This window comes from Alosa pseudoharengus, unplaced genomic scaffold (genome assembly GCF_046254945.1).
Source record: "Alosa pseudoharengus isolate Yale_2024_CS ecotype anadromous, Long Island Sound unplaced genomic scaffold, YU_APseudo_1.1 YU_APseudo_1.1_scf_3, whole genome shotgun sequence".
Classification (NCBI taxonomy): domain Eukaryota; kingdom Metazoa; phylum Chordata; class Actinopteri; order Clupeiformes; family Clupeidae; genus Alosa; species Alosa pseudoharengus.
Window position 1 is genome coordinate 18,627,808 of NW_027468718.1, and position 22,500 is coordinate 18,650,307.

The 22,500-nt window shown below is 44.2% G+C and overlaps 1 protein-coding gene across 1 annotated transcript in view; it reads left to right on the plus strand.

Moving 5' to 3' along the window:
- Positions 1-4,318: 4,318 nt before the first annotated feature.
- Positions 4,319-22,500, plus strand: part of LOC143099866 (low-density lipoprotein receptor-related protein 1B-like) — a 161,116-nt gene continuing 142,934 nt past the window's right edge. Inside the window, exons 1-8 of the mRNA XM_076262776.1 lie at positions 4,319-4,343; positions 4,512-4,682; positions 6,715-6,900; positions 9,707-9,907; positions 12,573-12,818; positions 14,576-14,773; positions 17,579-17,783; positions 19,249-19,413. Of these exons, the coding sequence (XP_076118891.1) occupies positions 4,319-4,343; positions 4,512-4,682; positions 6,715-6,900; positions 9,707-9,907; positions 12,573-12,818; positions 14,576-14,773; positions 17,579-17,783; positions 19,249-19,413 (1,397 nt within the window). The remainder of the gene's footprint in view (positions 4,344-4,511; positions 4,683-6,714; positions 6,901-9,706; positions 9,908-12,572; positions 12,819-14,575; positions 14,774-17,578; positions 17,784-19,248; positions 19,414-22,500) is intronic.

The following is a 22,500-nucleotide window of genomic DNA, read 5'->3' on the forward strand; positions in this document are numbered from 1 at the left end:
AAGTGTTTAGCATCTGCCTGCTTCACCGCATCCTGTTCTGTGGAAAAACTTAGGAGTCCCTGGCTGAGGCATCATTTATGGATGCAGCTGTTGATTATTTGATGAGCACAAGCTCTCAGCAGCAGATACCTGCTAAGCTGTGAGAGGGCGAGTGCATATTCTGCCCTCTATAGTATGTATTCCACTTATCTACTCATAGAAACAGCATGAGGAGAGGAGGCATCTCACAGACAAAGCTAATTTGAGGATAAGCATGACTACTAAGCATGACTACTTATGTCAAACAATGTTAGAGTACTTCATGTGATGATTTAGGTTTTCCCTTTCCATGTATACATTAGATCTTAATTATCATAATTGCCATGGATATGATGATATTGATTGATCATCTAAAATATGTAAAGTATTCCGCATGACACATAGACATGTTAGTTTATCATAAGTCATCATGTATTAATGGGATTTTTATTAATGTCCTATTGATTGAAGTTTTGGTCACCTACCAGTGGAAATATCACATTTTGCTCATATTTCCTCTGGATTATCTGGCTGACTCTAATCTTGCTGACCTTAAAGGCTAATTATGTTTTTCATCTGGGATTAACTTTGCATTGGATTCTCCATGCCATTTCCAAATGCCTTAAATTTGCTGGCCTAAGCACACTTTTCTCCCTCTCTCGTTTTTGTGTGACTGTGGCTTTATTCTGTGTGTGTGTGTGTGTGTGTGTGTGTGTGTGTGTGTGTGTGTGTGTGTGTGTGTGCGTGTGTGCAAGTGTCTGTGTGTGTGTTTCTGTGTCTCTCTCTATCTCTGTCTCTGTATGTGTGTGTGTGTGTGTGTGCGCGTGTGTGTGCGCGCGTGCGCGCGTGTGTAACAGCTGGGATTACTCTGTCTGGGAACTATGAAATATCAAAGGCATTTCCCTAACCTCCCTAAATGTCAGCCCACAGGAAGGGTCTTTAGAATAGCGAAGCCTCTGTTCTTCTGCTCAGAACAGACAGCACACAATGAGACAGGCAAGGAATTACTCGTTAAGTCAGGGAAATCAGACTCTCCTGTGTATTATGCCATTTTATAGGTGCTGAATTCTTCATAAAGAAAGCCCCATGGCCCCCCTTCCACTTCTTCTTCCCTGCTTTGCCTCTGCACCGTTCTCTTCATCTCTTTCTCTCAGTTTGTGTGTGTGTGTGTGTGTGTGTGTACTGGGGGAAACTTACTTACTACTACATTTGCAACAACCAGCTATCCTGGAAATCCAGACCCAAATCCAAAAGATTAAGGGTCTGGCTACGAGTAATGAAAATGGCCCAACTCGAGGGGCAGCAACAAGAATGCATTTGAAAATATCACTGCACGCAATTAGATAACACTACGACCAATGAATACTGACTGAATCTGGACTTTGACACAATTGGATAACACTACAACCAATGTTTACTAACTGATTCCGGACTTCGACGTTGCAGCGCTGTCGACATCTGTTTAGCTCGCCTCTGGCCCGCCTATATCAGATACACCGATGTGATTGGTGCAGCTCGGCTTCATGGGCATACTGTACGTAATGAGCATCATTACTCATCTCCAAAGTGACTCGCTGAGCAAATTCAAATTGTGCTATCGCGAGAACTCTGGATTTCCAGGGTAACAACCAGCCTGGATTTTCCATTTCCATTCCATCCTGAAATATTCTCTTCATCATACGGTTAAAAATTCTTACACACCTTCTTGACAGTAAGGTATGTCCTGCAAATAAAACAATAAGAGAACAGTATGCAGGGACAGAAATCCAGTGCAGAAATGCTATTAAGTTTGATTGGCAGTTGTTTTTATTGTTAGTTAATAGGGAAGGAGGGAACGACGGAGCCCAAATAGGCGTGCACTATAATTGGACTCTCTGCTTGGCCATTAGGCATCCATCAAGAGCACGTAGGAGGAAGTATCTTTCAGTGCAAGTCCTTGACCCCATGGGGACAATTAACAAGCAAATATACTGGCTAATTACTGAGGTGTGAGCTTGTTTGGGCTGATGGACGTGGCCACTGTTTTTTTGGACGTTGTGTCCAGATTGTGAAGTAAATGCTATGCCAGGAGCTTGGCATCAGGGAAGCCTGCAACAGTCGTGCTGATCGCTGCACTGTTGATGGGTCTGTTCCGTGCTATTACATTGCATCTCTTTTGCTGCACGAGCACCAATTTTAAAATATCTACCGGGATATTATTCTACATCCTACCTTTTTTTAGGTGCTTTAAGCTTCAGGGTTTTTTTTTTCAAACCCCCCCCCCCCCCCTTTGATGTTTCAAGTCGTGTGGTCCTCCACTCAACCTTGAAGCAACTCCAAACGTACGGCACGAGGCGTGAGGTGATCCGTGCGCTTTATTTTTAGCCTTTAGCACAGCGCATTAGCATGTGTGTGGCATAATTCCCCCATTTACATGCATTTAGCATATGCTCCCTGCAGGGCCCTAGCATTTCAATGGGCTCGTCCCCCCACCAGAAGAATGGCAGAGAGGATGTGGCTCCTTAAGAAAACCACACAGAGTAGGAAGTGCCATAAACACATGTTCGGATTTACGGCTCATTCATAATTCATAGCACGCTAAGTCACTTCAACCTTAAGAGCCTTAGTACACTTATTACCAGTGGCACAATGCCCTGTGATGGCTTACTACTTGCTCATGCCAAATGCAATGAAGACTTGTTTACCCTTGTTGCACTTGCCGATCACTCAGCATTAATGCATTAATTTGTTTCTCTTTTTTTCAGATTTCATGACATTTGTAAATATATTTTTATTATTATTATTTCAATCTTACTAATAATATATAATGATATGTTAAAGGGCTCTGTGTATCTGTAATCAATATCAAGTAAATATATTATACTTATAATCTAAGTAATAATAATAATAATAATAACAATAATAATAATAATAATAATCTACAAATAGATATGTACTATCATTATCAAGTCAGTGTAAATAGAAGAGGAATGCATTGATCCTCTAACTTGGTAAATGTTTAGCCTACGGTATGTATTTGGGTTGAAAATCCATGAGAACCATGTTGTACTGTGTTTAAATTAGGGGCTCCCAATGCAGTTTAAATTTAGCTTTGTATGCTTTTCAGTAAATGCCAGAGGTGCTTGCTGTGTTATTTGCTTTGCTTTAAAAACACCAATAATTCAAGTTGACATTTCACCTGACCTTAGAGGTACTTTGTTTACCAGAGACTGCATGAAGTGAAGCTCAGCAGCCCATCATTTATTTGTTTCCCCTTGTTTATTTACTGTTTATTTACTGTGTTTCAAGACACATAAATCAACAAAGTAATATAGCGGCAACTATCATGTCTGTCCACCCCTCTCTTGACCAGCTAAACATATGGCCGATTGGTCAAACTAATAGTCGAATTTATCGAGATAATGGATTCAACAGAGGACAAAGAGAACTTCTGAATGCAATCGGTTAGCATGGCAAACCAACTTATGACAGAATAAACTTCTTCCTCCATCTTTCAAGGTGTACAGAGGACCAGGCGAAGACGAAGGGAAAAAATGACAAATGAAAAATGGCCTTGTTCTGAATGTTCGTCAAGCAGACAGTGATGTATTGGTTTGGTCTATGCACAGGACGGGGAGGGTTATACTGTCAGTTATGAGCTGGTTTCTAATTCCTATTCCTCTCTCTCTCCCTCTCTCTCCCTCTCTCTCTCTCTCTCTCTCTCTCTCTCTCTCTCTCTCTCTCTCTCTCTCTCTCTCTCACAGTGTTCCCTACATGCGACCCACTCACCCAGCTCAGCTGTGCCAACGGAAGGTGCATCAGTGTGAAATGGCACTGCGATTCAGGTGGGTCTGAACAGCGTGACTGGATCTCACCCCGTTTAGCACTAATCTATCCTTTACTCTCATCCAGGCATAAGTACCCTCTTTCCAAGCATCCAAATGTGTGTGTATATATATATATTAAAAAAGAGAAATTGAGAGAAATTGGTAGGTGGCTCCGGTGAGTCTCTCTCTCTGCAAGATAAATGTGCTAAATGACCTTTCTTTTGTTGTTGTCTGGCCTTGAGTTTAATCACAGTTAGCTCAGGATACTCCTGCACACAAGGGTTATGGGCAATTTTAAAACTGAGCTAAATATAGATATATTTGCTTAGTGGCAGATTATTATAATAACTCTATTGCCAATGTTTATTTCATTACAAATCTGACAGAATGTATCTGGCTAAAACAAGTGCAGGCTGGCTAGGATGTCTAGTCTAGCGACTTGTCCACTAACTGACTGGCTAATGAACAGAGTCTAGTGACTTGCTGGCCAGCAAATGGTGTCCAATGATTGGCTGGCTGGTGAGTCTAGTCTAGCGATTTGTTGGCTTGTGATTCATTCCATTTGACTGTCTGACTTGTGAATCTAGTCGAGCCATTGGCTGGCACTGTACTGGATGTGGCCCTGCTCTGACCTTAAGTGACCTCTGTTGCTCTGACCTTAAGTGACCTCTGTTCCCTGTGCTGCAGATGACGACTGCGGCGACGGCAGTGACGAAGCGGACTGCGCTCAGTCCTGCTCCAACACTCAGTTCCGCTGCACCAGTGGACGCTGCATCCCCAACAACTGGGCCTGCGACGGAGACAACGACTGCGGCGACTTCAGCGACGAGAACGCCACCTGCTCTGGCGCCATGCCTGGTGCGTGTACCCTTACTCAGTCAAGTCCTGTCCATTCCACTTCCTTATAGGTTTGCTAAAGCAGCATTATGCAACACTTTGCGTACTATGTGGCCAAATAGCTATAGACACCAGTAAACATTTTAGGAAGCTCAGTGCCTAGAAGGTTTTGGATGGTGTCTGCATGGTTTCCCATGCCTTTAATATAGCAACCCTGCCAGTTGTAGACCAAAACTTGCAGTTTTAGTGCAGTGCATTTTTAATATATGAGGGGTTTGGAATCCCCAAGATGAAGCAAGACAGAAATAGGATAGTGTGCATGGGATTTGTGTGGGAAAAAAATATATAAAAATGTCGCATTATTTCCCCAAAATACCTGTTTTTCAGTAGAGGACACAATCTTACATGTTATAACGCTATACAGTCCATTTTGGGCTGGAAATAGTGGATATTTTTAGATATTTTTACCTAGAAACAGGTGCTAGTAGTTTTGCTGCCTTTTGTATTGACTTTGCAGCCTTGTGCTTGAGGTAAGGAGAGAGTTGCTGTGTTGTGCTTTTGGATCCATCAGCATGTTATAATTAAGACATCGTATCCTCAGAATGACTTGAATGTGTCATGAATTGGCCATGAGCATGCAGCTTCTGATAAAATATTTACAGCTTTGATCCCTTAACAATTCAAGCAGTTGTAACTTGATGATTGATTTTTTTTCTGTGTATGTATTTTAGGACAAGGGTCAGAACCACTGAAAGTTTTACAGAGTTACAGAAGCTTGTCCAACGACTTTACTTCAAGCTCTCCGATCTTACACTTAGAGCCACACTGAAGCTCTCAGCAGAACATTGCATCTTACCTCACCCATACATACATAATTGCTTATATGTAATATTTAAAATGTATATTTATAAAAATGTGAGCATTCTCTCCCAGGGACCAGCATGCTAAATTACATCCATTCATATGTATGAGTGGGCCCATAAGCAGGGTTTCTGGAGTGCAGAATGAGAGATACTTAACATATTAAGATATTAAGGATTAAGATAAATAATAACAGAATTTACAAATTACTGTTTAGAGAGCAATGATAGAAATGCATAATTATATACATTATAAGATTGGCCATGATTACTGCATCACTGTCCCTCAGTTAGAATAAAATGGGTCTCAAACTTCACTCTCTTCTTACTCATGGGGATCTGATCCTATTTCTTAGTTTGTACAAGAGAGACTGTGGAGAGTGAGAGAGAAGGAGGGAGAAAGTCTATGTTTGTGTGTGTGTGTGTGTGAGAGAGAGTAGGAATGTGTGTGTGTGTGTGTGTGTGTGTGTGTGTGTGCAGCCCACCACCAGATTTGAATCGTGTTATCTGTTGTAATTACCTCTGAAGGCTGAGTGGAGATCTGTAAGGCTTTCCGCTTTCCGCTGGCTGGCTTGTCACTGAAATGAGGAAGCCATTCATCAAACCCGACCACTGACGGAAGGCCCTCTCAGGTGCCCCAAAATCCCAGGGGGGTTCCGTCCAGCTCCACATGAGAGAGAGAGAGAGAGAGAGAAAGAAAGGGGTCCTGGCTGCCAGTCTAAGGCCCTGCCGCTGGGCCTCTCAGCTGGAGGGGGAGAGCTGACACATCAGCCGACTCGAGAAAGAAGAAGAAAAATCAAACAGAGAGCACAACGCAGAGCACAGCGTCTGTCTGGTAGGAATGTGGCGTCTGGCTCTTAACCGAGACGTGAGAGAAGGTGGTGGCTGGAGAGGACAGAAAGGCACGAGTCTGCAGTGTTTGTGATGCGCTAGAAAAAGGGCCAGGACCTATCAGAGACAATCATGGCCGCCACACTTGACCTATGCATCTCTGACATGCGCTCTGTTGTAATCGTGTTGGCTTGCTCAGTGTTGCGGTGCAAGGTCAGATAACAGCAAAATGTCACCCGCTGGCTGTGTCGTGTCGAGTCACGCCGGCGTGACACGTCGTTGAGGAGCCGGAATCTGCTCTGTCGGTGTCGTTGATGTTGACACTGTTGTTGTTGTTGTTGCTGTTGTTGTCATGGTCGCAGCCTTGCCCCCCATGGTGGTGGAGTGCAGCGAGGAGGAGTTCCATTGCCGTGCCGACGAGACGTGCATCCCGGAGCGCTGGCGCTGCGATGGAGACAAGGATTGCGAGGACGGCAGCGACGAGACCAACTGCCAGGGTACCAGGAGGATGTGCGACCCCGTTGCCAAGTTCACCTGCAAGAGCACAGGTGAGTGGCCTGGACCAGAGCAAAGCTCATTTCATAGCACAGAGAGTGCATTTCTTCTGGGATATCGGCTCCTCCACGTTGCACCCTTACTAAAATGTTAATACCCATAGCCCGAAAATGAAATGTCAAAAACAATAGCAGTAAATAGAATAATACTGCTATTAATACAATTAATTATTTTTTAATTGCTATTAATTACAATTCAAGAATAACACACATTTATAGTGTATGTAAAGTAGATTAAAATGCAGTTTTTTATTGCTTTGCATTAATGTATTGCAAAGATATGAAGATGGTTACCGAACACTATTATTTCACAAAGCAAGTATTCTCAGAACCACTAATGGAAGTATTTATCATCTGCAATGGCATGTTTATTACATAGTTATACACAGGCAGCCTGATAACATCTAGGAATGTCAGGAAAGGCTCAGGGAGAGTGTTCCCACTGCATTCACAGATATCAGAGAGTGTTGAGGGGAACACATGTTCTCGAGCCTACATGCCGGGTCGAAGCTGGGAAGCCTGTCTCTATTTTCCACTTGTAGTGATATATTTGTATTCACATTCCTCGGGCAAACCTCAAGCCAGTGAATTAATTTCCATATCTTTTTTTTTTTTTTTCCTTTTCCCCTCGGCTGGAGATTTCAATCACTGGACATGTTCCGTGCTGCATGATGTTGCATTATCTAGGCTTCACACGCAATGCACCATGGGGGAATAAACCCAGGGTTTATTTGTATTCTCCGGCTTCGTCCACTCCCCTAGCAGCCTCGTGTAGCGTGCTCGGAATCCTCCCCGGGTTGCTGGGGGCTTTTGAGATTCCTTCAGTGTGCCGGCAGCTGAAAAGATTATTGATCCGACGGAGAAATTTTCACCTCGGCCAGTCCCGAAACATTTTGCAGAAATTATTCTTGAGGCACAAGCACGCACGCATGCACTTTTCAGCGAGTCTGTACGTTCCGGCAGTTTTATATCTCAGCACAGTTCACGCGTATGCCGCAGAACATGAAAAGAAAGCGAGATGGAACAGAAGGCCAGTGTTGCCTTAAGAAACTGCCGAGAGCAGATATACTCAAAGAGGTTGTTTGTGTTAGTCAACCACGTCCACACCCGCCACCATGAATCGCATGTGTCCCCGCGAACAAGCCTGAATCTGCCTCTCTAAGCTCAGGCAAAGCTGTGGTTTGTCTCAGCTGACATTATGACCTTTACGATGACTGATATTACCATTTCTAAGCTCCCCCCCTCCCCTCACCTCTCCCATTACAACACAACTATTTGTCAGGCATAGAGTGCTGTGAGACAGCAGGAAGTCTCATTTAATATGTCAAAAGCTATCAGACAAAGGGCAAAAAATATCACATTGCACATGAAAGGCGTCCATTTATTATTCAGCATTAGGCCCAATGAGTCGAAGCGGCATCAGGCACAATGATTCTTCATCATCTGCAGGTGTGCACAGGAGGTTGCATCCTGGCATCTCACTCACTGTGATCACCAACCTGAAAGGTGAAGATTTTAGTGCACGTGTTGTGCTTTAGTCTACTCCTCATATGAAATATGGAAATGTGTAATATGTGCTTTCCATAGCGTGTGGTGATTGCATGCTTGCTCTGAAATAGACCTGTGTTTTGACAAGATACTCCTTTCGGTAGAGTTTTTTTGCCTCCGAACCAGCCACTTGTAAAATCATTCGGAGCCAAGTGCTTTGATGTTGCAGATGGCCCTAATTGTAGTTGGGTGTCATGAAAAGAGACATCAACCATCATCATCATTTAAGACCTCCACTTTCATTATTTTATTTTTTTCGGTGCTGTTTTTGTTCTTGCTTCGTTTGATGTTGTGAAATGTTTTAGCAGCAGCCTCCACCTTTAACGGACCATTGAAAAAATAAAAAATAAATAAAGAAGATAAAGAAGAAAACGCTTGATGGCAAAACATCTTTCTTAGATCTAAGATGAGTAGGAGGAAAAATGCTTGCATGTTCTTTTGATCTCAGTGGTAGCTTTCAGTAAGCAGACCTGTCTGGGAAAATCTTACTGATTAATCTTCCCATCAAAACGATAATTTCAGCACATCTCCGTTTGCTCCGTCTGAGCTGAGGGATAGACACGGTCACTTTCTTTACTCTCTGTGATGAATTATGAATGGTCAAGCTGCAGCCCCCTTTCTTAGCATCTCCTGCTCTTGCTGATAAACAAAATCACATTTTCCAGATGGTTGTGAATGTATGTGTGCTTGTACGTTATGGCTGTGACTGTAGGCCTACATGTGTATACATCCATTTCTATCATTGTTTTTTGTTGTTTTGGTCAACAGAATGTTTATTGATCGATTAGCTGACTTGATTTCATCTGTGGTAAGAGGGAAATCTCAGTAAATGTCATCCGAAATGTGCTTTTACCGGCCCTTTTCTCTGTGTGTGTGTGTACGTGTGCGTCTGTATGTATGTGTGTTTGTGTGTGTGTGTGTGTGTGTGTGTGTGTATGTGTGTTTGTGTGTGTGTGTGTGTGTGTGTGTGTTTCTGTGTGCGGTTATCCACAGTGTAACAGACAGTTCTTCCCACTCTAGATCTCCCCAGCTGTTTCTGGATTGTCATTGTTGTCTCACCCTGAGTGTGGTATATTAGACGAGGTGGCATCAAAATGTTTTTTTTGTGTATGTGTGTGGGTGTGTGTGTGTGTGTGTGTGTGTGTGTGTGTGTGTGTGTGTGTGTGTGTGTGAGTGTGGAGTTTGATAAGCCTCAGCTCAGCTAACTTCGAGATGTTGTCCCCCCCCCCCCCCCCCCCCCCGCCCTCCCCAGGGAAGTGCATCAGCAAGAGCTGGGTGTGCGACGGCGACAGCGACTGCGAGGACCGCTCGGACGAGGAGGCGTGCAGCGATGCCATCTGCAAGCCCCCCGGGCACCCCTGCGCCAACGACACCTCCTCCTGCCTGCCCCCGGAGAAGATCTGCGACGGCAGGAGGGACTGCGCCGACCAATCAGACGAAGGCCCCTTCTGTGGTACGTCGATGAAAAACAGGAAGTCAGACACTGGTGGGGGCTGACAGTTCTCCACTGGTTCTTTAACAAGCCAGATGTTCCACGTTGGAGAACTGACACATTGGCAGGATTTCTATGGAGATAATAGCTGGGCTATCCTGAAGAGCTCTGCTAAGTACCCCTCATCAAAGTCTATCCTGTGGTGGCTAACAGAATGGGAATTGGCTGTCAATTAGTTTTAGTTTCCAAACACCTCTTCCATAATATAAGTTTGTCTGAATTGTGCTTTTGTCCTGATGATTGTTTTCAACATTGATTCAGATAGTTATTGTTAAATGGGTGATCACTCTGCCATCATAACCTAAGTTATGCTTTTAAGCTAAGTAACCATAACCTAATTAACTGCTCTTAATAAATGGTGGACAATTTTGCAGTCACCTGTTCATGTGCCTATTTATGAAAACCAGATAATTACGAAAAGCATTAGGTTACAATATGTGCACAAATTGAGTCATATGAACCCTCTTATAGTTTGCTTATAGCTTATATCAATGTCCTGCTCCATGGCCCATGGTAAGCCTGGGAATGGAGAGTGAATATTTTAATGTCTTTTTTATTGCATGGTTATTTATGAAAGCCTGTCATAATATTTAGGGATGCCATGATTATTGTCGGTCGATCTGTGTCTAAAAAACCTTATTGGATTTGCATAATTTCAATTTGCTACTTAGTGTTAATCTTGTTTAATGAATGATAACACACAAAATAAGATTACACCCGTTCAAATGGAGCTTAAGCAGGTTGCTGGGAATGGCATTGAAATAGATACCTCCTGTGCCAAGGCTCTGAAGCATGTCCAGGAAAGGCTTTGTTACCAACAGATATGGGAAGGCTCAAAGTACACACACAAAAGTACTCAATACTATTTGACAAAGTGGTCTTATACTTATGACTGTATGTTTACACTGATATGCCACTGCTAATCAGAGTGTTTGGCTCGCAAGGTGGAAAGAGTGACGGTGGTGCTGAATAGGAAAATAATTAAATAAATATAGAGCCTCTATTCTCTGTTCAGTTTCCCAAAGAGGCCTTGAATGCAGCTAGTGGCCTCAGGGGTGTCGAGAAAAAAAATGTATCTCCTGTCTGAGAAAGAAGAACACATCACTGCAATACTGGTGGCCGTGATTGTGTTTGTGTTTGTGCTTGTGTTTGTACTGTTGTTTTGCTTTAGACCTTCTGGAGGAGGACTGAGAGAGAGAGAGAGAGAGAGAGAGAGAGAGAGAGAGAGAGAGAGAGAGAGAGAGAGAGTCTCTCAAGAGCTAAGAACTGAACACTCCCGTTTAGAGAACATTCAGAGCCAGTGGAGCTGTCTGCTTTCCTCTGGTTGTTTTGTTTTTTGACAGGATCATTCATTGACAGCAGCAGCAAAGGGCTGCGTAGCAGGGGGACATATGGTCCAGGGACACAGACGAATTTATGGGGCGTTAGCGTCTGAAAGACAATCCGAGTGCGAGTGGGGACAGTGGAGGCATGAGAGGCATGAGGGTGCGGGGGGGGGGGGGGCTTCAGGGGTGGATTGATTGTGTGTGTGTGTGTGTGTGGGGGGGGTGTATTTGGTGGGATTGGTTCCCAGCGCAGGCACCTTGGGGAGCCATGGGCCCCGATAGTCTGTGCCGCCCGGCCCAGTGGCAGACCGAGGGGACGGGGGGGGGTCCCATGTGGAGCGAACTCATTTCCTTTCTTGCCGGGGCACCGAAATGGGGATCGTCTCCAAATCGCTGCAAGCAGAGAGACCTTGCCACAGTGTCATTTGGCAATATTACTCCCCCCCCCCCACCATCACATTTTTTTTTCTTATTCTTTTCATGTCATCACTCACGGATCTATCTTTCTCTAACGTGGATGAGGTGCTGAGCAGCAAAGAGAGAGAGAGAGAAAGGGAGTCTAAAGAGTTTTTTTGAAATAAAGGTTTTCATTAAAATATAATGGGCAAAGGATAAGGAAACAGCAAAGATTGATTTCCTTATCAGGTCGAGGCAAATCCCACACATTTATCCGTTTTATTTTTTCTGTTCTTTTGCGGCTGGAGGTCTTCAGCATTTGCACGTCTGGCTGTAACAAAGCCATAGTGAGAGTCTCTGATATTTCACTCTGGGCTTGTAGAGTCTGCCATATTCTCCATAATGTAACATTGTTGCTCTCGCTTCGCTGTCCCCCTGGCATGTATATTTTAGCGCAGCATTTGGCCAGTCTGTTTGATTAGCTGTCTTCTGCCCGGCCACAAAGACATGGGAATGGTAGAGCACGTAGACTGTATATATAAAACATACTGTATATAGTACAGCACTGTATATATAGTTCTATATATACAGTCTATAGTACAGCACAATTGTATATTCCACTGTCCTTGACTCCCCAACAGAAAGAATCACACATTACCACCAGCAGATTGTAGGTCTATATCTAAAATGTTCTTCACATTTATCAATAGCCCTGGTAAAATTGAGGAAAATGGAATGAAGTATAAAGAAAATGATGTTTGACATTTTATCTTAATTTGGCAATGAAAACAATGGGAAGGGAAACAAACTTATTCTGAGAAGAAAATAACCCCCATTAAGAAATAAATATTTGTAACAAAAGCACAAAAAGAAACCTAAAATCCCCATGTCTCTCCTTCTCTCAGACAAATGCAGGCATGCCAATGGCGGCTGCAGTCACCAGTGCTCCGTTATCCCAGGCAAGGGGGCGGTGTGCTCCTGCCCCACAGGCCTCCATCTTGGATCCGACAACCGCAGTTGCGAGGTGGTGGACTACTGCAGCAGGCACCTGAAGTGCAGCCAGCGGTGCGAGCAGCAGAAGACAGTGGTGAAGTGCTCCTGCTACCCGGGCTGGGGCCTGGGGCCGGATGGAGAGAGCTGCCACAGCACAGGTGAAGGGAATGGATAACTATGGGACAGACATGAACCAAACCTGTGTGTGTGTGTGTGTGTGTGTTTACCCCACTGCTATATATATTGTTGCTTTACCCAAGGTCTGTGTCATCTGAGGAAATCCAATATTATTTAGTTTTTCCCCACAGAACAGAAGGAAACACAATATGCTTTGTCCTGTGCAACACATTCTCCCATTATTGGAGATATCAGTAGCTTTGTTTACAACAATCATGCCTTGAGGCAGCAGCTCAGCTGGCCAGTGTCATGCTTAGTGCTTAAGACTCTTCCAGCAACCTGAGAATTAATATTGCTTTTCTGCCTGTTCTCATATGGACTCAATGGCATGCTAGAAGTGAACTTATCTTCATCAATTTATTAATAACCGCTCAGTAAACCATCACAAGAGTCAACTGTCATGCTTGACCCTGCAAGCAAATCAAATCTGATTTACCTTGCAATATCTTGACTGGATTTTGCTTGACCAGATACTTCTAAGACATCATGTGGAATGGCACAAGATCAATCGAGATACCGCTAATCTGTGCTAATTGACACGAGCATTACTGCTGTGCAGGAGAGGTCTCTCCCGCTAGGGTAAAAAAAACTAAGCAGTGCTTTAGCGTAGGTGTGGTTGCCTCCGTAACGTAATTACCCAGCAGTGTAATTCACCCGCCCAAAATTGAACTCGACATCTCAACATTATTGTTGCGAGGGAACTTCCAGAGGCTCCGATCGTAATCTAATTCTCGTAGCCTAGCCCGTGCATGCAGCACTTAGCAACATATTAGAATTAAGGCTCCTCCTCACATAGGGCCTTTGAGCGCTCACAGCAAGCCTCCCCCCATCGGCTCCATTTAATCTCAATCTAATGTGAGCTGCTACACAGGCACATGGCATAGCTCCAAGCCCCCCACGCGCCCGACGCTGCTAGCGCTGTTGTTTGTTAGCGCACGTTTGTGTGTTTGTGTGTGCGCGCTGCTTCATCCACTGCAATAAAGGGGGCAATCATCCGGCTGCAGCGGGAAGTACAATCAGCACAGGCTCCCATTGAGAGGCTAATGTCTTTACCGCTGCTAGCCTGCCAAATGCTTTTAAATTGTTCTTGGGAATGAAAAAAAGAACATGTCTGAGTCATTAGTTTGCATTGTGGATGACGAGATGTATGGCGTGGTGATGCATGTCTGTGGATGCAATGTGTGTGTGTGTGTGTGTGTGTGTGTGTGTGTGTGTGTGTGTGTGTGTGTGTGTGTGTGTGTGTGTGTGTGTGTGTGTGTGTGTGTGTGTGTGTGAAAGTGTGTGAGGGGGTGTGTTGGCTCAAGTTGTGCTCATACTTTTCAGGATTGGTGCATTCATATTTCCCTTGGGAGCAAGAACAGGGCCCATCAGTGTAAAAGCTTCCTTTTTAATGGAGTGCTTTTGTGAGTGGGACTGTATGTTTAGTGGCCTGTGTGTGTGTGTGTGTGTGTGTGTGTGTGTGTGTGCCTCTGTTTGCATGCACACCAGCCCACTTGTGAGTATTGGCCCGAGTCCATGTTGTTTTCCTCAGACCTGGCCGTTTGTGGTACATATATATAAAACCCACTCATCCTGTTATTTTGGACCAATCATGTAAGTTTGCTGATTAAAGCCAATTTCCTGCCAGGAAGTGGAACTAATTAGTAAAACCAGCTGGCACGGCTGATGGGCTAAAGAAAAGACATGCTGGTGCTTGTTTACTTTTTGAACCCGGCTTCTCCAACCAATCTTGTTCCAGATCCCTTCGAGCCGTTCATCATCTTTTCCATCCGGCACGAGATCAGACGCATCGACCTCCACAAGCGGGACTACAGCCTGCTGGTGCCGGGCCTGAGGAACACCATCGCCCTGGACTTCCACTTCAACCGCAGCCTGCTCTACTGGACCGACGTGGTGGAGGACAAGATCTACCGCGGCAGGCTGTCAGACACGGGAGGTAAGGGAAGAGAAGAGAACGCCTCTAGTGTGGAACACTGCCAGGAAGACTCTCTCTCTCTCTCTCTCTCTCTCTCTCTCTCTCTCTCTCTCTCTCTCTCTCTCTCTCTCTCTCTCGCTCTCTCTCTCTCTCTCTCTCTCTCTCGCTCTCTCTCTCTCTCTGTGTGTGTGTGTGTGTCTGTGTTTTGTATGTGTCACAGCAGCTAACATTAAACAAAAGCAGCACAGCTCAAGAAAGGATGGAAGATAGATGCTGGATAGAAAGTGCTATTTCTGTTTTATTTTCTGCCATTGGAAACCACTCTCATCCCTCTTCTCCTACTCACACCCCAATCCCAAAAAAAAGAAGACAAAAAGAAAGAAAAAAAACCTGAATGTGACAGCTTGTGTTCTCATTATCAGGGGTGTGTTTGCCTCTTCTGTCTTGACTTTAATTAAGACACTGTCGTGCTGGGCTGGTGCTTTGTGATGGGAGGCTCTCGCTGGGGCTGGTGCTCTGACTGCTACTGCTAAAGCGATGGGAGGCTCTCGCTGGGGCCTTTTGATGCGTCCAGCTCTGGTTGAGCATTTAGCTCTGTTTCCTGCTGCTGTCAGCAGTACTCGCAGTTGCTCACGCCACCTCCAAACACACACACACACACACACACACACACACACACACATATACACACCAGAGTTTCCGCTAGAAAAAAATGGTACCGGTCAAAGTGAACGGCAGAGTTTTCGTTTTCCGGACATTTTGATGATATGCCGGTCAAATATATTATCGCTTCTTAATTAGTCAAATTGAGGAAAACTGGAGACAGGCTACCTTAAGAATGACATAATCAAGCTAGAATGCAATATGTTCATTAGCCTAACTTAAACATGCCTTAAACAAGATCTAGCCAGTATCTTTTCATGGACAGCAAGAGTCCGCTTCGTTCGTTGTTTTAAAAAGGCTACGTTGTTTGTTGCTGCTACCCACGTTCTCCACATCTCCAGTGGTGACTGTTTAACTTACACAGATGCGCACATACTGTACAAGAATAAGCGCTCACACCACTACCCCCTAATACTATGCCTCTTTATTTGATAACAATAAATCAAGAAATGAATCCTATTCTGGGAAATGTTTAGTTTCTTTTTCTTTCGGCCGCGGTTCAATGATACCGTTTAATTGTGCCAGAAATTATCCGCGGACCAGTAATCTCCTCGTCGAGGAGGCCCTAACCCTGCAGATCATAGACATAGAACGCATAGGCGTACTGTATGCTTTGGGTAAAGAACACTTTGCATGTCCAGTGTAGGCTACACGGAGAATGACAGTGTCTTGGAGCGGCCGCATCCCCCGCAACTCCACTTCCAATGTCACTGATTCCGACAGATACGCCCGACACTTCTGCTTTTTATCTGGTGGTGGTGGAGTTGACCGGACATCTGAGGCTTCAGACATTACCAATTTATCATCATCCATCAAGTCTGGCCTCTGAAAAAACTTTTAAGGCTAGTCTGCCTGGGCCTGGCCATGTTTGAACCGCCTCACTCATTTGTTCGTTTAACATGGACGTTTTAAGCGTGCGCTTCCTATGTGAAATGCAGCATAGTTATGCGTGTTGTTTAATATCTTACTGTTCATTTAAAAACATAGACAGAGGACGTATAATATAGGCTTACGTATTAAGGCTTATTCTCAAATTCAGATTGCATTAGGGGACGGGATAGCCAATTTCAATCGGACAATAAGACCGGAGAGATTTAATTTTGTCGGACATTTCATTTTTTTTCCGGCCAATGTCCGGTAATTACCGGACAACGGAAACCCTGATACACACACATACACACTTCCACGAGCTTCACCCACCTGCCAGACACCCTACTGCTCCCATCTCTACCAAAACCCCTCATATGTACGCACACACCCCAACACACACACACACACACACACATTTCATAAGGCCTTCGAAACACAAGGATAATTGCAAACAGCTTGACTTCCAGCCCACCTGAGACAGCCTGTGATGTTTTATGGAGCACCATGCGAAGGTGCTGTCTTCCCCTCCTCGTCTGCACATCACAGTCTGTACTCCTGACATGTAACCCTCCTTAAAATATTGTGATTTCTTAACGAAGCCAGGCAGCGATGAAGGAATGTGTCCAACCGTTCTCTCCATGCTATCAAAGAATTTAACACCCTCCCTCTAGGAGGGCCAAAGCAAGGTTCAGAGAGCAAGAGCTCAACCTGTCTCTCTGAGGTAATCATCTTAAGATAGCAATTAGAACAGCTCAGGTGTAGATCTGGTGGATGGGATTAGATGGTGAAACTGTGTCGTCTTCAGCATTATAATTGTGAAAGACACCTTGCAGTCTTTGAACTCATTGATTTTCCCCTGTAGAGGTGCAAAATGAAACTACTGAACCTAAGGTACCCTGTGCTTGAGTAAAAGACTGTAAAACTGTGGGATTGCACGTCCTGCCATAGGCACAAAGTCTGGCTGATGACACACTGGGCAAGCTTTTGGACATCACTGGGCAAGCTTTTGGGCATTGCTGCTGGGCAGTGTTACAGCTGTCAAAAGCCAATGAAGTGAATCAAAGACTGGTCAGGGTCAGGACTTCCCTTTTACCAAAACTCACTACAGATGTGTTTAGGATTTATTTACTCCGGGGTACTAACCCTGCAGCTTGACCACAACGCCAAAGAGTCAGGACTGTTGGTAATGTATGCAGTAAGAGCGCATACTCAACTGTAGTGACGGCACTCCGTCACATAGTTGTTATAGTTTTACCTGTGAAAATGACATTCACGCGTACATTTGTCTTTCAGGTGTGACAGCGATTGAGGTGGTTGTCCAGCATGGTCTGGCCACTCCAGAGGGGTTGGCGGTAGACTGGATCGCTGGGAACCTGTACTGGATTGACAGCAACCTGGACCAGATCGAGGTGGCCAAACTTAACGGGGACATGCGCACCACGCTGATTGCGGGAGGCATGGAGCACCCAAGGGCTATCGCAGTGGACCCAGGGGAAGGGTAAGCTGCTGTAGCGGTGTTGATTGTGGATCAGTGTGTGTGTTGAATTGGCAGTGCCAATGGGGAATGAAGATTTTGGTTTCCACTTCATGTAGATTTTGATGGCTTACAGTAATTTGACTGCTTGTTTTTGATATCTAATTTTGCTAAATTGAGTTATATTTATATTTGTATATTAAGAACTCAGGCAAGGTTAAAAAAATATGTGTTCAGCAATGTTGTGTTCTGTTTCCCCCAGAAATACGTGTATATCCTCATTTTAATTTGTCCATTTATTTTTTTGTGGTTAGGATAGGGGGTGGGGGGTGTATTTTTTTTTTTCTTTTAATGCCTTGATCTTCATGTTTTTGAAATATTTTTCCTTGACTTTGTACAGTCCAATGACTCCACTTTGACTGATCCCATGAAGCCCCACGCTGAGTTAAAAATGTCTTATTTAAGACAACACAGGCTTCAAATTGTCACCAGGGAACGCAAACAGCATTTAGCGCCTGCAGAGTTTTGGATTGCTTGCATGGCAAAGCGAATGGGGGATGGAATCACTTGGCTCATTCCAACCAATCTGAAACAGTGAAAAAATATTTATTTATTTGTGCATGTGTTTATTTACTTAATTTGGTCTTTGCCATTGGCTACTTTTGACACATGTGGTATCTCTTCATGCAATGTGGTGCTGGTGCTGGCAGTCTCAACACTTGTTTACTGTGAAAGCTCTTGTGTTGGCTACTTCAATTGATGAATTGGATCAGCTACGTAAGGAGAAAGAAAGAGAGAGAGAGAGAGAAACGTTAGAGTGGCTGAACGATTCAAGTTGCTGTAATGGTGAAAATCAATTAATTGTGCTGTAGTTGTATGTGAAAGGATTAAGATAGAAAGCAAGAGAGATTAGAAACAGCAAGACTGAAGGAACACACACACACACACACACACACACACACACACACACACACACACTTCGAGACTACTTGAAGTTAGAGTTCTCCCAAGTGTTTGAGGGGGAGAAATTATGTTGTCTTTCAGTTATTACTGTCTTTATTCTCTCAAGTCTTCCCCATGCTCTGTTCGCTCCAATGATATCTGTCATCCTCCAGTGTGTCCTTCAGAGCTGTTGTTTGTGATTATGTTATTATGGGAATACTTCAGCTACTTTCTCCCTTCTCTCTCTCTCTTTCTCTCTCTCTCTCACTCAGTCACTCTATAAACACCATACAAGTTATTGCTGAAATAGATGCCTTGGGGGGAAAAAATAATATGGCTAGAGATCTCTGAGGCTGTGTGAGAGGTCACAAACATTTGATTTGAGTTAGTTAAAAAAGATGTTAATGGTGCTCTTATTGGTATTTGTTGGAGACTTCCCACAGTAAAAGTCTAATTAATGATTGTCATAAACAGGATACAACAACGATGCATAATTGGCCCTTCCACTGCCACAGTACAAGCTAACAAATCATGTGTTATTTCCCAGAATCCTGTTCTGGACAGACTGGGACGCCACATTCCCACGTATCGAGGCAGCCTCCATGAGTGGGAGCGGCAGACATGTGGTGTTCAGGGACATGGAGATTGGCGCCTGGCCAAACGGCCTCACGCTGGACCACCAGGAGAGGAGGATGGTGTGGACAGATGCCCGGTGAGTGAAGTGCAGATGGGTGCTAGCAAACAAGATCAAGAGGCTAGCAGGGTTTGGGTCATATATGTTTACATTCACATTTATTAATTTAGCAGACGCTTTTTCCAAAGCGACTTAACTATGTAAATTGTGTTACAAGGGCATTGTTACATTGTCCCCCAGAACAACTCAGGTTTGAGTGCCTTGCTCAAGGGCACAATGGCGGAAGCCAGGAATCGAACCCACATCTTTTCTGGCTACTGCATGCTAACCCAGCTCCTTAACCACTATGCTACCACCGCCCACCACCATACAGTTTCTGTCTGCTGAGTGCTAGCAGGCTAGCAGGTCATATACAAGGTTGTTGGGTTGGGCACTAGCAGGCTAGAGTGAAGCAGAAGGCCATATGTAGTATGGTTTCTAAGTGCTAGCAAGTTAGAGTGAGAGGCTAGCAGAGATTTGATCATATATTATGCAGTATATGAGTTTGAATGTCAGAAGGCACTCAAGGAAGGCATTTATTTTGTGAGTTTATAATCTCTGATGCTTGCTGAAGAAAGACATTAAGCACTGTTTGTTGGTAGGGTGAACAATCCAAAAGCTGTTTCTGTGCATTTTAGATCTGATTCATTATGGCTGGGGAATTAATCTGCTTCACTTGTACTTTAAAGGAGAACTGCAGAGTTTCGCCAGATGGTTTGAATTTGTTTAAGTTGTGTTTTGTGTTTTTTTTGCCATAGTGAAAATATTAAGTTCCCCATCCATCCGTTCCCCTAAGCTCCTCTAGTTAAACATGTTAAAGTCTGAAAATGAAAACAAGAGCGGGCCCCTCAGGATCCCAGCAAGGGATCACAATCACAGAACAAGTGGACCGCTTTGCCATCAGTTGTCATTGTTAGCAAAATTAGATTCCCAGGGAAACAAGTCCTTTTTTTATTTAGACTATATTAGGTTTAAACAATGGCCCTGGTGGTGCTGCAGGTTTGACGACGGCACTGGAAGGATTTTGACACAATTTCAAACATTGTGTGTTTCACAATGTCCAAGGGAGCGAGTTAAAGATTTGAAGGGGAACATATGGTTTACATTACAGACTTGACACCATCCTCTGTCATGCCATCCCTAATCATTATAGATAGTCAATATCTTACACACTGAGAGGCAGATAGAGGGAAGAAAGGAGAGGGGGGGGTTTAGATAGGATAGAGAGATAGAGAGAAGAAGAAGAAGAAGAAGAAAAGAGAAACAGAGAAGATCAAGAAAATGGCAGAATGTTATGGAAGAAAGCACTTGAGTTAGTGTGGAAGAAAATAAGTAAGAGAGAGAGAGAGAGAGAGAGAGAGAGAGAGAGAGAGAGAGAGAGAAAGAGAGAGAGAGAGAGAAAGAGAGAGTAAAAATAGAAGCCCCATGCTGAAAAGGCTTGAGCTGCATGGTTTGCATGTGGGCTTGATTCATGTTGAGAAGCCATCTGCGGGGTGGTATTTACGCCCAAACTCTTTTCATCTCCCTTCCCGGCTCTTCCTTCCTCTTATGACACTAAAAGGCATGGGTGGCTCATCCCCAGAAACTGTGTCAAGGGGTGTCGAGAAACATGGTGACACACCACACCGTGTTAACCCCACGCAGGCAGATGGTGCAGCCGTGCCATATGAACACATCAACACGGCAGACGTCAAGAACCTCAGATCGGCGATTCAAGAATAGCTTTGAAATGAATGCAAGGGCATCTATGCTGCTGATTTTAAAGAGAGGGTTTCTATCTGTCTGTTCCATGTTCCATTTATACGGCTGTAGCAATGCAGGCCTCAGTTTACGGATGTTAATGTTTGCCTGAATACCAGTGACAGCTATTCAAGGTTAGTGTGTAGACTCTCTCTCATTCAATAAAGTCTATAGCAAAACCTCCGACAAAATTCCATACCTGCTACTTTCTAATTCCCTCTTAGATTGGTGACTATGAAATGGGCCCACTCAGGCTTTATGAGTGCAAGAACATCCATGCTGCCCATTTTATAGAAGAGAAAGTGAGAGAGAAAGACAGAAAATGGGAGATAGCTAGGCTAGAATGAGAGATAGCTAGGGTAGAATGAGAGATAGCTAGGGTAGAATGAGAGATAGCTAGGGTAGAATGAGAGATAGCTAGGGTAGAATGAGAGATAGCTAGGAAGAAACACAGAGACAGAGCACTAGACAGAGACTCAGATAGTGTACAGTGTGTGTGTGTCTGTGAGGGGAGGGGGGGGGGGGTAGGAGAGAAAGAGATTTTTTTGGTTTTGTCAGTCAGCATTTGTTAGTGAAGTAAGCCACACTACTCACACTCCCTCCACTGCGGCATGAGCATAGCAGTACTGTTGAGTATAGCGGTACTGTTCAGCATAGAGGTACTGTTGAGTATAGAGGTACTGTTGAGTACTGTTGAGTATAGAGGTACTGTTGAGTACTGTTGAGTATAGAGGTACTGTTGAGTACTGTTGAGTATAGAGGTACTGTTGAGTACTGTTGAGTATAGAGGTACTGTTGAGTACTGTTGTGTATAGAGGTACTGCTGAGTACTGTTGAGTATAGCAGTACTGTTGAGTGTAGCGGTACTGTTGAGTACTGTTGAGTATGTACTGTTGAGTAGTGTTGAATATAGAGGTACTGTTGAGTATAGAGGTACTGTTGAGTACTGTTGAGTATAGATGTACTGTTGAGTATAGAGGTACTGTTGAGTACTGTTGAGTATAGAGGTACTGTTGAATATAGAGGTACTGTTGAGTATAGAGGTACTGTGGCATGAGTATAGCGGTACTGTTGCATGGAAGCCATTTTCCCCTGCTTCTCCCTGCACAATCCCAGAAGCCCTATGTGATTATGGGGATTGTGAAAACCACAAATGCATTGGTCAACATTGTCCTGAAGCTGTGGTATCCCACTGTGTTGCTGCCTTCATGTTTCTGGGCTAGAGTGGCAGATATGTAGCCTGGAAAATCCAGACCCTGGTCATCTAGAACAGTGGTTCTTAAACTTTTTGTCTGGCGACCCCACAAAAAAGTATGGCGAGGTCTGGCGACCCCAATTCCCCAAACCCATAAGTCCTTACTCAAATACCCCCCTCAAACGTTAACA